The 21,567-nt window shown below is 35.6% G+C and overlaps 2 protein-coding genes and 1 pseudogene across 2 annotated transcripts; 2 read left to right on the top strand and 1 right to left on the bottom strand.

The window, feature by feature from the left end:
• The first annotated feature begins 25 nt into the window (after positions 1-25).
• Positions 26-5,556, top strand: LOC114195188 (cullin-1-like). The gene is made up of 19 exons (XM_028085581.1): positions 26-64; positions 543-678; positions 798-897; positions 1,207-1,392; positions 1,544-1,591; positions 1,668-1,871; positions 1,964-2,041; positions 2,468-2,557; positions 2,915-2,995; positions 3,094-3,153; positions 3,328-3,414; positions 3,507-3,656; positions 3,726-3,781; positions 3,876-3,996; positions 4,090-4,251; positions 4,340-4,483; positions 4,586-4,804; positions 4,907-5,074; positions 5,210-5,556. The coding sequence occupies exons 2-19, from the start codon at positions 548-550 to the stop codon at positions 5,309-5,311; spliced, it is 2,187 nt and encodes a 728-aa protein (XP_027941382.1). The 5' UTR covers positions 26-64; positions 543-547; the 3' UTR covers positions 5,312-5,556.
• Positions 5,557-8,288: 2,732 nt separating this feature from the next.
• Positions 8,289-20,170, bottom strand: LOC114182216. Its single transcript, XM_028069034.1, is given in 17 exon segments — positions 8,289-8,513; positions 9,882-9,966; positions 10,072-10,228; positions 10,332-11,136; positions 12,137-12,300; positions 12,987-13,147; positions 13,387-13,547; positions 13,629-13,811; positions 13,814-13,891; positions 13,974-14,856; positions 14,946-15,474; positions 15,589-15,986; positions 16,475-17,808; positions 17,901-18,302; positions 18,453-18,583; positions 18,674-18,746; positions 19,593-20,170. Coding segments are annotated over 14 exon segments (4,872 nt in total). The 5' UTR covers positions 19,773-20,170; the 3' UTR covers positions 8,289-8,513; positions 9,882-9,966; positions 10,072-10,228; positions 10,332-10,941.
• LOC114191018 lies at positions 10,100-10,506 on the top strand (annotated as a pseudogene).
• Positions 20,171-21,567: the final 1,397 nt, after the last annotated feature.

Here is a 21,567-nt window from a genome sequence, read left to right as displayed (position 1 = left end):
GCAAAGTGCTCGCTTCGTCTTTCTGTGCTCACTTCGTCTTTCTGTGCTCACTCCCTCACTCAGTGTAACTACTTCTACACCTTGCCATTTTCGATTCACTCGTATTTCTAATATCTTACAATCAATATAAATACACCACAGAGAAAATCAGAAAAGAACAATCAAAACAACCTCTCGCCTCCCTTCAACGCAACGTTTAGGGTTTGCATTGCTATTTTCTGTCGAGGTTGCGGTTAGTTTATCTTGTTACGGACTCCGTGATTGCTGTGGTTTGCATAAGTTTTATTCTTTGCCATCTTGTTATTACTGGAAACGTGTGTTACGTGTGGAGCATTATCTCGCTGGTGCTTGGGTTTAGTGTTGATTTTGCACTGGCTTATTGAAATCTATGCGGTCTTAGTGTGTTTAGGGTTATCCTCGGAGTCTGCATTCGCGTGATGTCGATGTGCTCTGTGAAATTTCTACGCTAGAAAGTTGGTTTTTATGCTTTTTTGTGCTGGGTTGATTTTGTTCCAGTCTGAATGATGTTGTCATTTCTGCAGTCGCAATGGGGCGGAAGATCGTTGAATTTGACCAAGGTTGGAACTATATGCAGAAGGGAATTGACAAGGTGAAGAGAATCCTTGAAAGATTATCAGAAATTTCCTTCAGTGCCGAGGAATACATGCTTCTATACACGTATCCTTTTCTCCTGGGTTCTGTTTTTGTTCCTGACAATGTTCTCGTGGGCTACTCCATCCTCTTTTTAATGCATAGTTTTGAATACCGTGTTTTTTTTCTTAAGATAACCATCACAGAACCATTTATAATATGTGCATTCAGAAGCCGCCGTATGACTTTTCGCAACGGCTCTACAAAAAATACAAGGAGATATTTGATGAATACATTAAAACCACGGTAGGCAATATCCCCTGTTTATATTCTTTTTTGTGTAATTATGTTTTTAGCCATTGAGATTTTGTGTGTAATCTGTTATTTTCCTCTCCCAAAATAAATATCATTTTAATCTTTCCCATTTCAGAAAAGCTATTTTTAGCTTAAACTTTTACATTTGGGAACCAAAAATAAATTTACTACAAAAACATATTTAGCCGTGTTTTTTCACTTCACTTCTTTGGCCTTTTCCTCGGTGTTTGATTTAATTTTGTGATATAGTATATCATATGGAGTTTGATACTTTTTTTTTTTTTAAATCTTTCTTTTTAGGTTTTGCCATCTCTAAGAGAGAAACACGACGAATTCCTGCTGAGGGAACTGATAGAAAGATGGTTAAATCATAAGGTCATGGTTCGGTGGCTCTCACGCTTTTTCGATTATCTTGATCGCTATTTCATTGCTCGACTCTCCCTGCCTGGACTCGAGGAAGTAGGGATCACTTGCTTCCGTGATTCGGTCAGTTATCAATGTTTTTTAACTATCATAGGATGTTATCCATGACTATCTGCTGAAGGGAAACGCTACAGTTCAGTCTGCTCAAATGTGAAATGTAATTTCTTTATATATAGTTGGATTTATACTAGATGTACCTTTATTTTTGTAACAGGTTTATATGGACATTCGAGCCAATGCTACGAAAGTTATGATTGCACTTGTAAGTGTATAGATATTGTGATGCTATACTTAGTTGTTGCTAATGACTTCTGGAATAACCATGGCTGATGTTACAGATTGACAAGGAACGCGAGGGTGAACAAATTGATAGATCATTATTGAAAAATGTTCTTGGTATATTTATTGAGATTGATTTCGGCGAAACAAGTAAATATCAACAGGATTTTGAGGTACATCTGCTTGAGGATACTGCTGATTACTACAAAAGTAAGGCTACAAAGTGGATTGAGATTGATTCCTGTCCAGATTATATGCTTAAGGTAAGTCTGTGTATATTGTGCCTTGAGAGTTGAGATTTTTGTATCATTTTAAATGATACGTTGTAATAACTTTTTCCCTTGTTATTGTACAGGTGGAGGATTGCTTGAGAAGAGAGAGGGATAGAGTGGCTCATTACTTGCACTGTAGCACCGAGCCGAAATTGGTAGAGGTCAGTAAACTACATGTCTCTTCTTTGGTGTTTTTTGGATAATTAAAATCTCTCAATCTTTTTCCTGTTTTGTCTTATATCCATTTATTTGTACTTTTGGCAAATGTATTAAGTTCGTATTGATGATAATTATAAAACTTTGGGTGGGAGTGGGAAACTTATATGCTGATAATGCGCCATTGTAAATAATAGCTGCAAAAATTACGAAGTATTCAAAGCACATTTTATTATGCATGCATATTGCTTATCTAAGTTTGTTCAAGTTTTGATTTCAATATTGTAATTATGAAAACGTGATTAATTTATTCAAAATAATTGTATTCTAATTGAATGTTTTTTCTCTTTACAAAGTCCTCATTTATGTTAAAATTATCTCTTCAATGCTTAAGACATGTGTTACTTTGTGTACTTTTTTCATTTCTATAGAAAGTGCAACACGAGTTGCTAGTGACTCATGCAAATCAATTACTTGAGAAGGAGAACTCTGGCTGCCATGCTCTACTTAAAGATAACAAGGTACTTAATTGTTTTGCATTACTTTGTTTGATGATGTTTTCTCAGTTTATTTTGGTTAAATGTTCTACATCTGAAAGACAAGTTGTTTCTATCACCTAGCCTCTCCACGTGTTGGGTGTTATATGAGTTGGGGTCACTTCATCAAATTAATGCCCAGCGAGCCACATGATATTTTTAGCAACCAGAACATTGTAAACTACCAATAATATTCCTGAATTGAAATGATATTATACTTTATAAATTACAATAGCCAGACAATCATAATTGCAAAATCAATTATTTAGCAATATTGTCCACATTGTACTTAATCATTTTCATATTTTTCTTAACTGTGTTCCCAATTTGTTTTTTGCCTAGGTGGATGATCTCTCTAGGATGTATAGACTTTACCATGAAATACCTAAAGGCTTAGATCCAGTTGCTAATGTATTTAAGCAGGTTGGTTTCTTTATATGTCGTATTGTGTTGTGACTAAGTTGAGTCTCTTCGGTTTTTAGTACTACCAATGTTGTATCGTGATGATTATCTATTTGCAGCATATTACAGGTGAGGGTACATCATTGATCCAACAAACTGAAGAAGCTGCTAGAAATCAGGTTCAGCATTTGTTGATGTTATTTGCTTCTTTACTCTTTCAGCTGAAAAAATTTTCCAGACTACAAGTGGTTCTGGCATTCAGGACCAAGCAAGTTTCCTCACTGTTGTTGTTATCGAATATATAGTTTTAGTAATAGCTGGAGAGGTTTGAAATTAATCATGTGTAATTGCAGGTGCTAGTCAGAAAATTCATAGAGCTCCATGATAAATATATGGCATATGTTAATGACTGCTTTATGAATCACGCATTGTTCCACAAGGTTTGTTGAGACTATTTAAGAATAACTTACTAAGTTATAGACTGATTTATAGTTATATAATTTTTTATATTTCTCTTTGGCTGATTTTCCAGGCATTAAAGGAAGCATTTGAGATATTCTGCAATAAAACTGTTGCGGGTAGTTCCAGTGCTGAACTGTTAGCTACATTCTGTGACAATATCCTTAAGAAAGGTGGAAGCGAAAAGCTAAGTGATGAAGGAATTGAAGAAACCCTTGAGAAGGTTGTTTTAGGTTTATTCATCAGTTTATGCTTCTCTATGATTGTTACCAAAATTATTTAATTCCTGCAGGTAATCAAGTTGCTCGCATATATCAGTGATAAGGACCTCTTTGCAGAATTTTACAGGCGAGACTTAGTTTCTTTAGTTGCAATATATTGTTCATACATTTTAGGCTCTGCAATTGTGCTAATTCTTTCTGAAGGCATTTTATATTTATAGGAAGAAGCTTGCCCGAAGATTACTTTTTGACAAGAGTGTCAATGACGATCATGAAAAGTGTATTTTGACAAAGTTAAAGCAGCAGTGTGGCGGTCAGTTCACATCAAAGATGGAGGGGATGGTAGTTTGCCTTTGTTTCTAGCATGCTGAGCTCTCTCTCTATTGTGTTTAAACAGGTAGTTTAACAATTTACTCAAAAATATGTGACTTTCAGGTGGTAGATTTGACACTGGCTAGGGATAATCAGATGAAATTTGAGAAATATCTTCAAGATAACTCACATGCAAACCCTGGAATTGACCTGACAGTAACTGTTCTTACTACAGGATGTTGGCCTAGTTATAAGTCTTTTGATCTCAACCTTCCCTCAGAGATGGTAAGGACACGACAGTTGTACAAGTTTCTATGATTGTAGAGAAGCATTCAGAGTCTCTTGGGATTTTATTTTTTATTTTTTGTTTCAGATCAGGTGCTTGGAAGTTTTTAAGGGATTCTATGAAACAAAGACAAAGCACAGAAAACTTAATTGGATTTATTCATTGGGAACATGTCATGTAATTGGCAAGTTTGAAGTGAAAAACATTGAAATAGTTGTGCCAACCTATCTAGTAAATTTCCCTTCGCTCATGATTGTTCCCTTTTTATGTTGAAAATTGTGCCACCGTGGTATTTAAAGATTTGTTTTAAGTGGTATCTGTTTTGCACTACAGGCTGCTGCCCTACTTCTATTTAACAACGCTGATAGGCTGAGCTATTCAGAGATTATGACTCAATTGAACTTGGCCCATGAAGATATTGTTAGATTGCTTCATTCCCTGTCATGTGCAAAATATAAGTTACTTATCAAGGAGCCAGACAATAAAGTTATATCTCAACATGACGTCTTTAAGTTCAACTACAATTTTACGGATAAAATGAGAAGGATCAAGGTCTGCTTACTTGTAGCCATAATAATATTCATCATTTTTTGTGTTAAACCATTGGATTTGGAAGTTTTTCTAGACAATAAATGTGACACTTGTTAATTATAGATCCCTCTACCACCAGCCGATGAAAGGAAAAAGGTAATTGAAGATGTTGACAAAGATAGGCGATATGCCATCGATGCATCAGTTGTGCGTGTTATGAAGAGTAGGAAACTTTTGGGCTATCAACAACTAGTTTCGGAGTGTGTCGAGCAGTTGAGCCGCCTGTTCAAGGTACAAAATGCCAGAATTTTGCTTTTGTCCATGCACAGCTTGTTTTGATGCAGAAAGTATTACACTTGCTATAATAGATTATGTTGGCTTGATGATTTTCTTAACCATTTCAATTGACATTTCTTTTATTTGTAGCCTGATATTAAAGCAATCAAGAAGAGGATCGAAGATCTCATCACTCGGGACTACTTGGAAAGGGACGAAGATAATCCAAACACCTTCAAGTATCTGGCGTGATGGAGGTTACAATTGTATACATAGAGTGACCTGTGTTTATGTTCTGCAAATGATCTCAGGGATTGCCTGGATTTGATTCTTATGGAAGTACAGTTGAAAATACTGAAGTTTAGGAAATGCTGTGTCAATGATTGTAGTCTCGATTACTTGACTCATTGGCACCAGGATCGAGATTTTTTTTTTCGGATAATTTTGACCTTTTAAGAGTTAGTTCAAAATATCATTTTATTTCGGCTATTCCTTCCTGCTCCCTCACAATTACAAACTGTATCCCCACAATACTAAGAAAGGATCCAAACATCCTTCACCACTGACCACACCACTGCTGCAGAGGGAAAAGAGAGAGAGAACACTACAGAAGAAGAAAAGAAAAGAAAAGAAAATACTAAAAAAAACTCATTCTAGAGAGTTTTTTCAGAACATATAAGGAAAACTTTTTTCGGAACATATTTCACGTACCGATTTTCCAGAAAATTCATTCCGGAAGGCGTTTTGTATGTTATGGAAAGTCTTTCTAGAAAATTCCCTTTCAAAATATATTTCATAATTCCAAAATTTCTGTTCCAGAAATTACATTTTTTGGAAATTTCGTTTCAAAAATTTTGTTCAAAACTTGTTCCAAAAAACTTTTGGAATGTATGGTCGGAAGGTAACTTTTTTTAAGGGCAAAATAGTCATTTCAAAAGTGAGCAGGTATGCAAAGAAATTATGAGTGCAGGAAGTAAAAGACATTTTATTTCTGTTATAAAGTGGGTTTATATATTCTTGGTAGGTACGAACAATAGCTTCTTGCACCTCATCAATTTCTACCTGCACCCCATACTTTTAAAATTTCGCTTTTGTCCTTGATTGTTTTATAGTGAAAGTTGGTGAATGCAGAAATTTGTTCTTCAATAAGCTTTGTTGGAAGTATGAAAAGTATCTTTCGTGATGCATAGTAGGTCAAATGTTAAAAATAAGGTTTTTATAAATCGAAATCTGGAAATAGGTTTTCGGAAAATTTGATCCAAAAATAGGTTTCTGGAAAATTTAATTCGGATTAGATGTGAGAAGTGAAAATTAATTTTCTGGATTTCTGTTTTTGAAAGAATAAAATATTATTCTGAGATTAATCCAGAAGTACGTAACCATGAATTTCGAAAAATAGATGTGGTTTTCGGAAAGACCATTCCGGAAAGGTGAGAATTGAGAACTGCAGGTTAATTTCATTCCTTTTTCCGTGTTTGTCGGAGCTGAAACAGAAGGTGAATTATACACTCGAAGTTGGTGGTTTCGAATAGTCTAAAACCTCGGGATCTAAAATCTTAAGCCAAGTTAAGTAACATATTTATTTATACTCTTCAACTACAAACATATTTAAGCTGCCATTAAAGAAGAATAAAATATATTTTCATGCTTAATAATAATTTTAAGAAATAGATGATGGACCTGCACACCCTCGTGTAGTTGGAGGAGCTTAAAGAAATATTTTGACTTTTATTTGATAAAAACTAGCAAACACCAGGGTTACCAGAGACCTAAGTAAATATTAATATTCTTTTCATTCAATTATGCAATTAGCTCATTATAAATTATGAACCTTTATCATTCCATTTTTCGTACACAATAAAATATCATTCACTTATCAAATATTATTTATGGAAATGTCAGGAACTGACGAATTCCTAAACCAACCAGACGGTATAATAATGAAAAAATAATTAGAAAAAAAAAGCTTAAGGCGTTGTTAGAACATTACAAAGTTGATTCCCAGAAGAATTTGAAGGCAAAGTGTGATAATTGTATAGGAATCAATAGGGAGAAGCATATGGGCATCACTCCTGCAATGGGATTGAAGATGGAAAATAGAGTCCCTTGTGTAGGATTTGTCATAGAATAGAGATTCTTCTGTTTCCTTTCTTGGAAGACAAGGAAGAATAGAAAACATTAACCAAGCATTCTTTGTTCTTGTAAAATATTTCAAGAATTTTTTACTTACTACCAGTAAGTGTTTCAATTGTGTATTTTTTTTTTTAATTCTGTAAGTGATAGACAAAACGATAACTTTAGCCTTAGAAATTGAAAGATGACATGAATTAAGAAAAAAAAAATGTATTTTTAAAAATTTGATAACTTTTTAGTTAATTAACATTGTCGAACATACCGTTTCCCTAATTAATATATATATACTGAAAAATTATTTATATTTTAAAATATTAGGTTGTTGAGTAAATAGTTGTAAGAATTATAGACATTTTGTTTTCAGTATAATAAATAAAATAAAGTATTAAAATTTAAATTTTGTTAATAATTTCGATAATTGTTTATATAACAAAAATTAATGTTAACATATAATTGATTTTAACAAATTATTTGCTTTTTTCTCTTTACAAGTTTAAAATTCTTAGTAATGATATATTAACGTTAATTTTATTTTCAATAAACAAATGTACCAATTACTATTAAATGTGTTCGAATAAATTTTTTTATAAATTTTTATAATGCGTTAAAATAAAATATATCTAAACTTATTGAACTGAACTAAATGTATAATATTAGAACTGGTTATGATTCCCCATAGATCAGAGATAGACTTTAAATACAGTATATTAATGAAAACAATTCTTAACATACAAACATGTTCTGTATAATTGAGATAAATCTAAATATATATAAATAAAATTTGTTAATATTTGATATAGTTTAAATATGAAGCATCCATTCACTCTTTTATTGATATTCATTTCTAATAAAAATTAATATAAATATTTATGATATAATCATAATTTAATAATTAGATTGAAATTTTATTATAATTCTGGAATTCATCTGTAATATATTTTAACAACTCTAAATAAATACTGCCACGACTACAAAAACCAAAATACAGCCTTAGTCTTCCACTAAACTATTTTCAATTCTATACTGCATGTAACTTACACACGACGCACCCAATGGCACTCGCCACTACACCAGAAGGGTGAAATATTAAGAGAGGTAGATGAATATAAAGCTATGTACATTATAAGAACAGGTAAGTTAGTCAAGTCAAAATTTAAAATTAAATGCTCAATACTAGCATCTGTTTTTTTTAAAAGAATACAGTAAAACTGACTAAGGGAAAAACAGGGAAAAAGATGAAGAAAAAATTCCACCAAGGCCAGTTACAGATTTGGCGAGCTAAACTGCAGGTCTATCTGCTATTTGCCTCAGTTGCTCAAACCTGCAACCACAAACACTGTTAAGTTGCCACCAAACACTCACAAAGTGCAATGATGGCACAATACAAGCCAAATAAATACCAGCATCATGCAAAGATAACAAAAAACCAGCAAGCAAGTTTTTTTTTATATGGGCAAATGTTAGTTGTTGATTTTTGGTTAATCGATAGAGTTGAACTCACAACCTCTTCTACACTCCCTTCTAAAAGCATTAAACTAACCTTATTTCTCCAAATTGTTAGCAGAGATCAAATTTACGATCTTTCCCTCCCTTACCTTCCATCTAACGGGTAGGCAAGTATAGGATGGGATATATTCCATAATGAGCAGATCCTTTGAGGAAGCCAAGTCTTAAGCTAGGTAATCAATAAATTGAATGACTTGTACAAACTAATCTATAGTTCTGGTAATTAGGTGGTGCGCTACACGTGTGAAACGACTCATAAAAAGTAAAATTTTAAAATTCTAGTGACTATATCCAAAGGTGCAATGTATTTTTTATCCAAGGTGCAGCCGAGTTAAAAAGTAGCAAGATATGCAGAAACCTCCTATTCTCTCACCACCTTATCTTGATTACGATCACTATAATCATCACCACCCTTTGCATCACCATTCTCAATAATCATCACCACCCTTGGCATCACCATTCTCATTGTCATTGCCATCATTTTAAACATTGCTTTAATCATTGTTAACACTCCTACTTCCATCACCTTTATTGTTGTCGCCACCACCCCATGTACATCATCGTCGCCACAACAACCATCACTTCCATCATTCTTCTCAAAACTTTTGTTAACACTTTCACCATTGTAACTATCATTGTTACCAATATTATAATTTGTCATCATAATATTACCAATACACCGTCACCACTTATAGTGTCGTTACTGTTACTACCACCATCGTTATTACAACAACCACGACCACCACCATATTATTATCATTCCCATTACTACCACTATTATTATTACCATAACCATCAATTATTGTCGCAACCATCTCATTTCTATCATTATCATCACTACAACCATTGTTGTAATTAATTTCACCACCACTACCATTAGCTGCAACTTATTGTTATGTAGTCTTGATCGTGGTAAGCACAAAATTGACTATGATTAATATTTATTTTACTCTTATCCTATCACTTTCTTATCCTGACCATTAAACAAACCCTTAATGTTCATTAAGGAGATTTTACCTTTAAAATAGAGGCTAGTTAAAGAATTTATTTAAAATTTCCATCCTAATCATATCAAAATAGTTAAGCAAAATCCAGGTTTATATAAAAAATGGAACACTTTACATACAAATGTCTTAAGCAGTACACGTCAGCGACAGATCAATTGATCACAATGGAAAAATACCTGAATGTTCTGCATGAATGCAGCAACCAGCTTGCCCTGTCTCTAACTTGAATCTATATAATTTTTATTTACATCCACTGCGTCCCTTCAGGAAAAGAAGAAATGTAATGCAATCAAGTGTTAGGGATGCTTTGGCAATCACTTGGATAACAAACAAAACGAATTTTACAAGACATGGGTATTTGTATACCTCTAAGTTGACAATTCATTAGTAGTAAAATGCCTGCCACTTCAAAAAAAAAATTCTTGCTGTACATCTCTCCTTTTTTATTTTCTGCTTGGTCTCTATCAACAAAATGAGTAAAGAATATTGTTCTACCCCTAATCCCAACATTGTACAAGACAACCTGCATGAGACAAGATTCAAATCAGGAAAATAGTGCCCATTGAGAATTGAAATAAAAAGGACTCATGAACACGAATGTTCTCGTATTAGGAAGAAATGCTCACTTTAGCTTGGCTCTCTTTGACTTTACTTTCCGGGGAGAGATTGGAAAGGGGAAGAAAATGCAGAACCACTAGTAGAAGCATGATTGCAGTAATACAAAATCCACAACTTCCTCTTTCCAGAAGTTACAACTTTACACATGTACAGATTGACAAAATAATAAACCCTCCGGAATGAGAAAAGGACATAAGAGAGCGCAATTAGTTTCAAACTTCTAAATCTATCCATATCCACCTATTATATTATCAACTTATAATCTGGAAGTAGCATCGTTCTACATATCAATGTAGCTCAGAATCTGCATTACAGAACCTTGCTTCTAAGGGCCTCCACGTTGTCTCAAGGATTGCAAAGATTTTGTTTGTAAACAACAGAGCAACCGAATTCCTGACAATAAACTGAGACTTCCATTCCATTTCACTGTCCACGGCAGCCATATCTATAGAGACAGTACTAGCTTCACGTGTTGACAAGATTGAATCGAGAGCCAACTAAATAAACCTTGCCCTTCATAATTTCAGACTGTTTTTTGTCAGAGTGGAGATTTTATACATGACCAAGAAACACATGTTCATATCTGACTAGAATCATCCTCTCAATTAAAGGGATTCTTCAACGATTAATGGCCTCCACAGCAACCCGTACCAAACGAAGTAACCCCTCCACATCTTGAAAGCTAAAATCAAGAGCCTTTTTGATAGAGGAGATACCATCTGTATTCTTGCCCACACCTGGGCTTGAATTAGCTGCTGCAAAAGCATTCCGTGATTTCCTTGATGCTTCCATGGCAAAAGTAACATCCTGAGCCTGCAATTGGTAGATGTTTTTAATTCCACATATCACACAGCCTAAATAAGACACAGACAACATTTTAGCTAGCATTTTAGTTGTTAGTGCGGGCTTCCCGTTAGGCATATCAGAAACCAGGTCAGAAGACCATATATGATCTTATTTATAGCATGCCACAGCAGTCTGAAGTAGGAACAGAATTGGAATCAAATACATTGTATTGATCGCACACTGGATACCAGATTATTTATTAGGATGTCACAATAAAATACGGCCATAAAACCTATAAAAAAAGTCAACAATACCAAAAACTTAGAACAGATTCAGCCTTAAAAGTAAATCTCTGATGTCTCCTTGATGAACTCCTCCCTTCATATTTTAAGAGAGTTACACAACTTCAATTAATTTAATGGGAAAATACTAGGATGCTTTGAATTTGACCAATTTTCTTGTTTGCAGATTTCTTTGGCCATCCTTGTAATTATAGGTTAAGCTACAGTGATTTACTTGTTTTTACTGCACATATAATTGACTTCTATTTGTTAGTCTAGACATTAAAGGCTAAAATAAATGTACAAACATATATGATGTGTATGATTACATTGCTCCTTGTGATAGCTTGAAACAGATTTAAAAGGTATTTTGAGTCAAGTTCAAGGCTTACTGTGATTTATTATGCTGCATTTTTAATACTCTAATTTTATTAAGATTTTAGCACTCTTAAAATTTTGCAGGATGCTAGAATCCTCAATCAGAAAAATTCAATCTCGTAAACTGTCATAGATCCTAACTAGGAACCTTCTTTCAGAGCTCGCGTGAAAGCATTGCCTAATATGACAACCACCAAATTCACATAATCAACCATTCAAACGAATTCAGAATTCAATTATTCTACGTAAAATTTATGTATGCCTTATCCTTGACTATGTTTCCTGTAAGCTGTTTAAGGTAATCAATGTGAGGAAGTGAGAGACTTTTGCCAAGATCATACTTCTGTGAACAAGAACTATATACTCACAAAACCGAGCAATCGCACAAAATTAGGACGATGTCGTGCAGCAATAACATGGTTTCCAGCTACTTGGGGCGAATTGACACTCTTAGATATGGTGACAACCTTGTCAGCAGCTGTTGAGTTGTTGACATTGTCAACATCAGAGGCAGATGACGATGGAGACTCACCTAACAAAAGAAACAAGGTTCAAAACAATAGAGAGATCAGAAATTAATCTACTCAAATGTCATCATTACGATGCCAATGGCTGGCACTCCTGAGAAAGAGAAACAGTAGTTTATTAACAAGATGAAAGGAAAATAAAATTTAAACTTGTCTGTATCCACAAAATTAACCATATCTAACTTCTTCCTATTTTTCTTCTTCTGTTTCCCTTCTATTTTTCATGGATTAAGGGTGTATTTAGTAAACAAAATAATTATTATCAAAAGTTAAGAACTCATCCCATGATAGCTTATCAGTAAATTTTGACTTTGAAGATTATTGGATAGAGCTTAATTTTACAAGTTTCTCCATGAAACTTGAAAAAAACTAAAAGCAGCTTATAATGCCATAAGCCATCCTCATAAAGTCCAAATAAGATCCATGTAAACTCTACAAAACGTGCCTCCCTACCCCCACCCGAAATTACAAACCACCAGTCAAATGGATAATGTTCAGATAATCTATTATAATGAATGTGACATGATACTTTACAAAACTATCAGAATATTTTACACTTAATTGCCAAAGCATAAAAACGGAGATGGGATTTGGTATGATATAGGACAAATCCAAAGGAACTGAGGACTTCAGAAAGAAAGAAAATTCCATCATGCGGATACAGTGAAAATCAACTAATAAAATTCATTACCAAGAGGAATCATTTGCAGTGTGTTGTGCAACTCATGCCGATCTCTGCTTGCACTAGAGTGTGAAGAATATACTACCCTCATATATGCTACTTCCATGCATTTGTAGGCTAGTGCAGCTGAAGCCATGTCTTTTGATTTCTCATATTCGTGGGCACAAAACCTATATAAAGAATATATTGGATGACATTATAAAAAATATCAATTATTTAAGGCAATGATATACAACATATAATCAACTGAAAGATATAATCGAGCCAAGTACAGTAATGAGGTTTGAAGGCATGCTTGCAACCTAATAAAACAATAAATAAAGGAAAGAAGATTTCCATGGGTACTTTAAACAAAATATTATATTCAAAACATATATAACCATGATTATAAAGAAAATCATTGACTTACTCGCACAATTTTGCAGTGCTACTATACATTTGTTTTGATTGAATCATCTCACTGTGCTTAGAATTATCACTGTTGCCAGATTCTAACAGAGAGGCTCCGTGAAGAAATTTGAGGGCTGCCTGGAAGTATAGACTAGTGCTCTCACCAGTGGATCCAGAATGCTGTATGATCAAACCCAAAATTAGTAAAATAGGGATCAAGAAGAGCAAAAGCATAATAGTCTAAAAGGGACAGCTAAAAACCTTAAGACGATCAGCCAAATGCTTAAGATCTTTAGCTTCTTTCACAGCATTGTTAGCAGCATGGCTGTAAGAATCCCTTCTAACTGGGCTAGGGGCATCAAGCTCCTTCGACTTGTGACCATTAAGTACAGGATTTCTCGAACCAGTTTGCTGATTTCCATTTTGATGGTCAGTCTTTTTCGATTGCCTTTTTGGTAACTTTGACACATCATCAACTTTGGAAGGGTCAGCTTCGACATCACCATTTCCTTTATGTAAACCAACTGGTCGTGGGAATCGGCCCAATGTCTCAACTTGAGATCCTTCAGATGGCAATGATGACAACAACTTTCCTTTTCCATGTACTTCTTGATCAGTTCTTTCCAACAGAGACCTCTTTGTGGATCTATCAGAGTCTGGCAACTGAGTCTGCGGGGGAGCATGAAATGCATCCTGTTTGCAAAGGGCATCCACACTAACATCTTGAAAGTCATGACCTCGATTTAAGTGATTCTCTTTTTTCCTAGCCTCATTTTTCTCTGTGTAATCTTTCTTGACAGCATGTATATTCTCACTTTGGTCAGGCTTGATCCCAAACTTCTCCTGCAACTTATTTTTTCCATCCTTATGCTTTGCCTCACCTAGAGGAGACTGATTTTTCAGTTGACTTGAAGAACTAGCATTCTTGACCTTATCTGCATGGGATTCTGACTTACAGCCGTCATTGTTGTCCTCCAAACCTGATTCTATGCCATTCTTCCTTGTATGAGACATATTAGCATGATAAACATCGGTTTTGTCTTCACCTGGATGTTTATGCTCTTTGCCTGCATAGGTCCCATCTGGGACTATGGTGTCAACACCACCATTGGTACAATAGCTGGCTGTTTCAGCTTTAAGCTTTGTATCGGACACGTAATTAACACCCTTGTCCTGAAAATCTGGCCTGTTGGCAATGGTGAAAGATTTATCCTTCTTGGCCGTTCCGGATCGATCACTCCCACCATCATCATCACGATTTGAGCATCTTCTTGGACTATCCATAGCAGCAACATCACGTGAATCATCTTTCCCAATAATTTCCTTGTTTGAAAGCTTATCAGCATTTAAAACTCGAATGGGTGATGAAGACACTGATTCCACAGGTGAGCCCTTCACTTCCTGGAAGCTGGCTTTGGTTTTGTGAGAGCCAGAAACCTTAGAAGAGCTTGAAGTGGCAGCAACAGAAACCTGTAAAGACCCCAAGTCCCTTTTTGAACAGTCCATGCCATCTAAGCTCCGTTGTGACAGACTGCTCTCAGGGTTTTGCCTGAATTTCTGGTTCTTTGCATGACTAACTTTTTGTCAGTCCTACCACTACCTTTACTGGTACTTGATTCTTTGCCTCCGGATTTTGAACTTTTTGCCTTCTTTTCCTTCCTTGAATCACTGAAATCATGCTCAGAAGTTTTGCTCTCCTGTATGCGAGGATTACCTGGGCTGTAAGTTATAGCATCCTGATATCCCTTAAGTTTTCTTTTTTTCACACTACCAATTGAATCACAATTCCCCAGATCCAGAGATCCCTCATCCAACGAACCCTGACCTTTATCTCTTGTGTTTTCAGCAGAAACTGGAATCCTGTCTTTTCTTGATTTGGAGTCCCTTGAAGAAGAGTGGGCTTTCTGTCTTGGTCGATCTTTGGCAACTGAAGTAGTTGGAAAAGTGCTAGTTGAACTTTGAACACCCACCTTCCTAGTAGTCCCACTCTGTTCTACCCAGTCTTCATTGGTAGAATGAGCCTTGTCAGTCTTAGATTTCTTGGATGGCCTAGGAAAATCTTGATCATGATCCCTCCTGCTTTTGACCTTCATATTCTTCGTATCACCTGAGAACAAAATTACAGAAATGAAGATAACAGAGAAATTTAACAGGTCTTTGAACATCAACACTTTAGTTAATACTGGTCAGACAAACAAAATGAATGTGCAGTTCAAGTTACCCCTATCAGAACTGTGTTCCTGCGTCCTGTGCTTATTTTTGTGTTTCTCTGATGGAACATCAGCCTCACTCATGACAGGAGATTTCACATCATTTAAACTCCTACTTTTCACCGCTGACAAGTTTTTCTTCGTAGGATATGAGGATTGAGAAAAGTCTTTATTTGTAGAATTTGGTATCTCCTTCACAAACTTTTTCTTCCCCCCAGGCACCGCATGCACATCATTATTTAGCTGGTGCTGGTTAGGAGGTTGGGATGTTGCCATGGCTCCTCCCACCATAACACTGCCAGAGGCATTTTGCAGGTTGCTTTGACCATCAAAAGGAGGCCCTTGGTATAATGCAATAAGTGCTTTAGTGGTTTCATCCTCACTAAAGCTACACCGATTCATGTCCGGCCTGCATAATTATGCATGCAATGTTAATTATCCATTATGACCATGTAAGCAGTTTCCATATAGGTTAACAAGCAATTTGGTTTCCCTAATACATTTTTTTCTGGATGGAGATGTTGGTTGTGCAAATACATGGTAGGGGAGGATAGGTGGCCTGATGGGGTATCAAACCTCCAAAATTCAAGACCACACCCCAACGTAAGTGCAGGGCTAGTTCCAACTGACAAACTCGTTAATATTAGGCCCTATTTGGAGAAACTTAAAATGAATGAAAGTTCTACACGAGTTAAAATCAACTTATGCCCTTCAGCTTTTGGGAGTTAGTTAAGAGAGTTTCTATAATAGCTAATGTTCATAAGCTGATATTCACTTGTGAGTATTTTACCTTCCTATTTTATTCTCCTATAAGTGCTAGTGGATAAGTTTGCCCATACAAGGCATTAATACTTTGATTATGGACAATAAAAGATTTAGCTACTGAACAGAACTTACAGCCAATTAAGCATACTACATAGCCACTTTTCGGGTAGGTTATCAGGATTTGTTCCAACAGGAAGAAGACGCCATTTATGACACCTGTCACATTGCACCCAATTATCTTCCATCTCAACAGGAGGTATCATTACAGGAATCCCTTTACCATTCTCAGCGTCAGTACCATTCGCATTTCCAGTGCACCAAATATTTGTGGCTGATTTAGGGTATATTTCAGCTGTTAACAGCTTATCAACTTTCTTAGCACCTGGTCTCTCCTTTGCTCCAAAACTAGTTGTAGGTGCACTCCTCTCAACCACCTCAGGTTCCTTCACTTTTTCTTCAAATGGGGTCTCTAGCACATCGATTCTGTCCTCCTCTTCTTCCAATTCTCCAAAGAAATCTCTGTATGTATCTCGAGTCTTTCCAAGACTCTTTTGTGCTCTAACATCTTCAGTCTCATTTTTTGATGCAGAACTATCATCAGAACTCCTTTTTGTTTTAGGAGCCGAAGAGGATCCAATCTTCAAGTTTTCTTTTTCCCTTTCCATAACCACGGTGTCATGACTTCCCTTTGCCTTCTTCTTACCAACCAGAACGGGATGTTCTGTCACGAGAGGTATTGCCATACTGTCTTGTTCACATAGGCTACCCCTCTGATTAGCCTTCTTAGGAGGCTCTTCAGTGTTTGATGCTGTCCTAACTTTGGAAACGTTAGATTCAGCCATTATTGAGTGGCAATTATTATCTCCTTGAGAATTTTCTTTCACTATATAGTCATCAAAAGGAACCTTATCTCCCACAACTTTTCTTCTTGAGCTTCCCTTTGTCCGTTCAGAAAAACCATTCACCTCAGTAGATGTTGGCTCCAGCCCTTCCTTTTGACCCTGGCCAGAGAAGGTTTTCTCCCTCACCACAACTTTGTGGGTTTCCTTCAAAGAATCACACGGCCCATCATCAGCCTTAACCAAGTCATCACCGAAAGAATATGAACTGGATAAAAGTGGAAGCTTCATAGTATTTGAAACTAGCTCCTCCATAGTTGATGCATCTGTACTTTGTTCCTTTCTTGACAACACTCCAGCATCAATCCGACCATTCTTCTTTGTAGAACCCTTGACTTCCATTGAGGATTCACAGCCCTCCAGAGATTTCATTTTCCTCCCACTCCCCCGTGACAATTTTCTATCTCCTTTCACATTATTAGATTCATTTAGTGACATGTCAAAACTTTCTGCATCATCCAGATGAACAAGACCAGGGATGCTATCTCTGGCACGCATTTCCTTTATAGTTAATTCAATGATACTTTCAGAAAGTGGTGACAATGGCTGAGGGAGGTCTGTCATGATCTGTTCCAAGACAATGTAAAATATTCAACTAAACTCATCAAGATCAATATGAATATAATAATGGATAATCAAAATGCCAAAAGATAATTCACCTGAAGGATAATGGTTGGAGATTCAAAAGGAGCTTCTTGAGGACCACGAGAAATCCCCTCACTTTCTGAGGGGCTGTCATCTAGCGATGATGATGGTGACACATCCAGACCAATTTCACTGTATATTGCAGCATTTTTCCGTGTTGATAAATTATCTGGACCCATTTTGATTCGAACCTTCAGTGTCTTCTGGTCCGATGTGCTAGTAAATTTCTTGTTTAGAGACTCGTGCTTAGAAGTGGATGTATCAACATTAGTGGTTACCAAGTACTTTTCTTGATGGGTTCCATCTTCTAGATAGAGACCCTTGTTTGAAGCCATCCTCGAAGAGTTACCAGAACCTGGGCCAAGTCTTGATGACTGAGTTCCAGTGGAACATTGTACAGCGTCACTCTGCCCACCCTGCAAGGTACAATGTTAATTTGAAATAAGTTGAAAGTGATAAATATACAAAGGTAAGTCATAAAACCTCAAATACAGTAATCAATTTAGTTAAAAATAAATGTATCACAGTCACATAATGATATGCCCCATGTAGTGTAAGAAATTTACCTCTGGCAGCAAATTATTCGGGGATTTTGGCGTATTTTGACTATGATTTTTTTGTGGAGTTCTTGGATGAGACCAGACAGGAGATCGCTGATAGGTGGGCAAAAATGATCCATAACCACCATATTTTGCCCCTGAAATGATCAATTATTTCTCAATATTATCCGGTAACTATTTAACGTTTAATCCTACATTAGATGAGTCTTGATTCTAACAAGACTTACCCAGACTCTCAGCAGACAGCCCACCCTCAAAATCCTTCTGAAAGTGTCCCAGAACATCTTGAATTTTTTCATCCTTTGAGAAAGAAAATTTGAAATGTAAAAATTCAATAAAGAAAGAACAGTTACCAAAACAGGAACAGAACTAAATCTAACTGAAAAAATCCAATAGATGTAGACATATTCCTGACATGGAAACACAGCAATTTATGAAAACAATGGAAAAATTCTAAATGTGCCAAGTAGCCATCTCACAGTTGCTTCAATTTCCAAACTATGTTCCTTCGATACACAACTTCCATTTTACGAGTTTTATGATCGAGAAACGGTAAAACACATAGTTCATGTTATCTTGTGGTTATGAATGACAATATAGACAAACGACTAGCCGGTCTTTGGCACGTAGTGGATGACACTATATAGAAGTCTATCCAAGGGTAAAGGGCACTCCTAAACTATAAACATCAATTTACAAACAAAAGCACATAAATATCTCAACATTTAATTCTTCATGAAAGGAAAAGGGCCATAAATCAAACAAAAAGCCAAAAAAAAGGGAAAGAAATCCTTCATATCACCAATCTAATTCAAACAATATTTCCACAGGCAGATCGAGCAGATTGTTAAAAAAAATTCCTCAACAACCCAATGCATCAAGTTGACATCACAAAGACCACAAAAATTCAACATTCCCAATAACACTCTCTATGCTAACCACATGTCAAGCCTATTCAACTCACAGCAAAGCACAATTCAGCAGTGCACACCCCCAACTAAACAACTTAAGCCAACCGCAGAAACAAAATTCAGGTCACGGATCTAACAAGGTAAAACAAGTGAACAGCAATAACTCATTACTTTAAAACCTACAAACTATACATGGAATACCAGAGCAAGCAAAATCAAGTTAAAGGAGCCTTACAATGTAAGAGAGGGCAACATCGGGATCAACGGTGGCATCATAATCCTCGTGGTTCTGAAAGGAGCACGCCTCACCCTCTTCGAGCTCAGACTCCACCATCTCTCTCCTCCCAGCACCCAACCCTAACCCTAACCCTAAACCCAGCCCCTTTATAGCATCCCTACCTCCTGCAGAAATCATCCAAAAAAATACCAAAAAATACAAAAATCAAACCTTTCAACTTAAACCTCCGCATTGAGAACCCTCCGTCCCAATCAAAATCCCACTTCCTCCTCGATCCATTCCTTGGAATCAAAATCCCACCCAAACGAATCGCCCCCGCAGGTAATTGACCAATTCTACACGATCGCGGGCTCGCGTAGAAATCACAGCCTCAAAATTTCACAAAAATTATTGCAAAATTGTTAGCACAACCTGCGACAATCGAAAAACCAATAAACCCGTGTTCGATTATTTGAAACGTTGAATCTTAGCTGGGATCGATCAACACAGAGTTTCTCTCTCTCTCTCTCCCTCTCACCGTGTCTCTGTTTTTGGTGAATACAGCAGCCGCGTTTTTTTTTCTTATTTTTCTTATTTTTCCTAAATTCTTTATTTATTTTCGTTATAAACAATATTTTAATCCCACGGTGTGAGAGAGAGAGAAACTAGTTGATAAGGAAAAAAAATTAATAAAGTGCGAAAGAAACCATTTTACCCCTTCACTCCCTCGTTTTTATATTTCCCCTTCAAACCCTCCAACTCTGTCCCAAAAACTATCACTACTTACAAACCCAAACACTTTGCCCGGCGCGTGCTCCTACTTCCCCTTTTTATTTTCATTCTTTTTACTTAGATAAACACATTTTTAAGGATAAATATCCCATTTTTAAGTGGGATATTTATAAAAATGACATACTTAGAGTTTGAATTCGAATTTATAAAATAAATTAAATTAACTTCACACGATTTTGCATAATCATATTTTATATTAGATTCTATCTAAAAAATAAAATTGTGATCTTTGACCGTGGTGGACAGTTCAGACAATGAAGATTCCATTATTTTATTGTCAAATATTCCACATTCTAGCGTCTACTTTTCAAAATTTTACTACCCTGTTATATTAATGATCTCATGTGTTTTCTCTTTAAAGGACATTAATGCGAATTTTGGCGGCGTAAACAGAAATAAGCGAGTTTACGAATGAACGAAAACAAAACAAAAAAACACATTTTTACTGTTGTGGAAATGGTATCTCTAAAAATGATGAAGACGCCAAAGGCATAGATTTGGTGATGCTTTGGTTCGTTAATTTCGTGAAGTGTGGCATAGGTTTGAGAAGAACCATAAATGAGACTAACAAGGAAAAAGGATAAAGACATGTGATGCCAAATTGCCAAGATTAAATTGCTCAAAAATGTTGGGTCTCTTCCCAGTAATTTTTCTCTTTTTCCGAATGTTCCCAAAGTCTTTCAGAATCTGTTTCACAAGCTGCATAAACTTGTTCTTACATTTAAGTTTCCACTTTTGCAACAGAATCATTCATTTACTAGTGGTTTGGTTTTAATTTTTATTCCCTCCACCCTATTTACCAGTTATGACAAGATACACTTGAAAGTTACTCAAGACCAATATGTTTTCTTAATTGGAAATCTGTTTGCTCTCATTCATGAAGATAACAAAATCAAATTGTTTCTATGTATCCATAATAAATCTTATATCATTTAGGAGTCGAGATAAATAGAAATAAAACAGTTTAAATATTTTTTCTTTTGTCATCCTTAACGTCTTTTGAATTGGAACAGGAATGTTATTTTGCTGTATTTAATTTTCGTTAATTTTTTTACTATGTATTTTTAAAATATTGACTCTGATATTTTAAAATAAATTAACACAAAAAAATATAGCAGAAAATCTTGGCTAATTTATTATATATGCGTTGTGCATATCACACGTCAAGCAACACATTCATCTAACAGTTTTTAATTATTGT

The sequence above is a fragment of the Vigna unguiculata genome, chromosome 1 (genome assembly GCF_004118075.2).
Source record: "Vigna unguiculata cultivar IT97K-499-35 chromosome 1, ASM411807v1, whole genome shotgun sequence".
NCBI classification, from domain to species: Eukaryota; Viridiplantae; Streptophyta; class Magnoliopsida; order Fabales; family Fabaceae; genus Vigna; species Vigna unguiculata.
The sequence above is the reverse complement of the archived record's forward strand: the minus strand, read 5'-3'. Positions and strand labels throughout refer to the sequence as shown.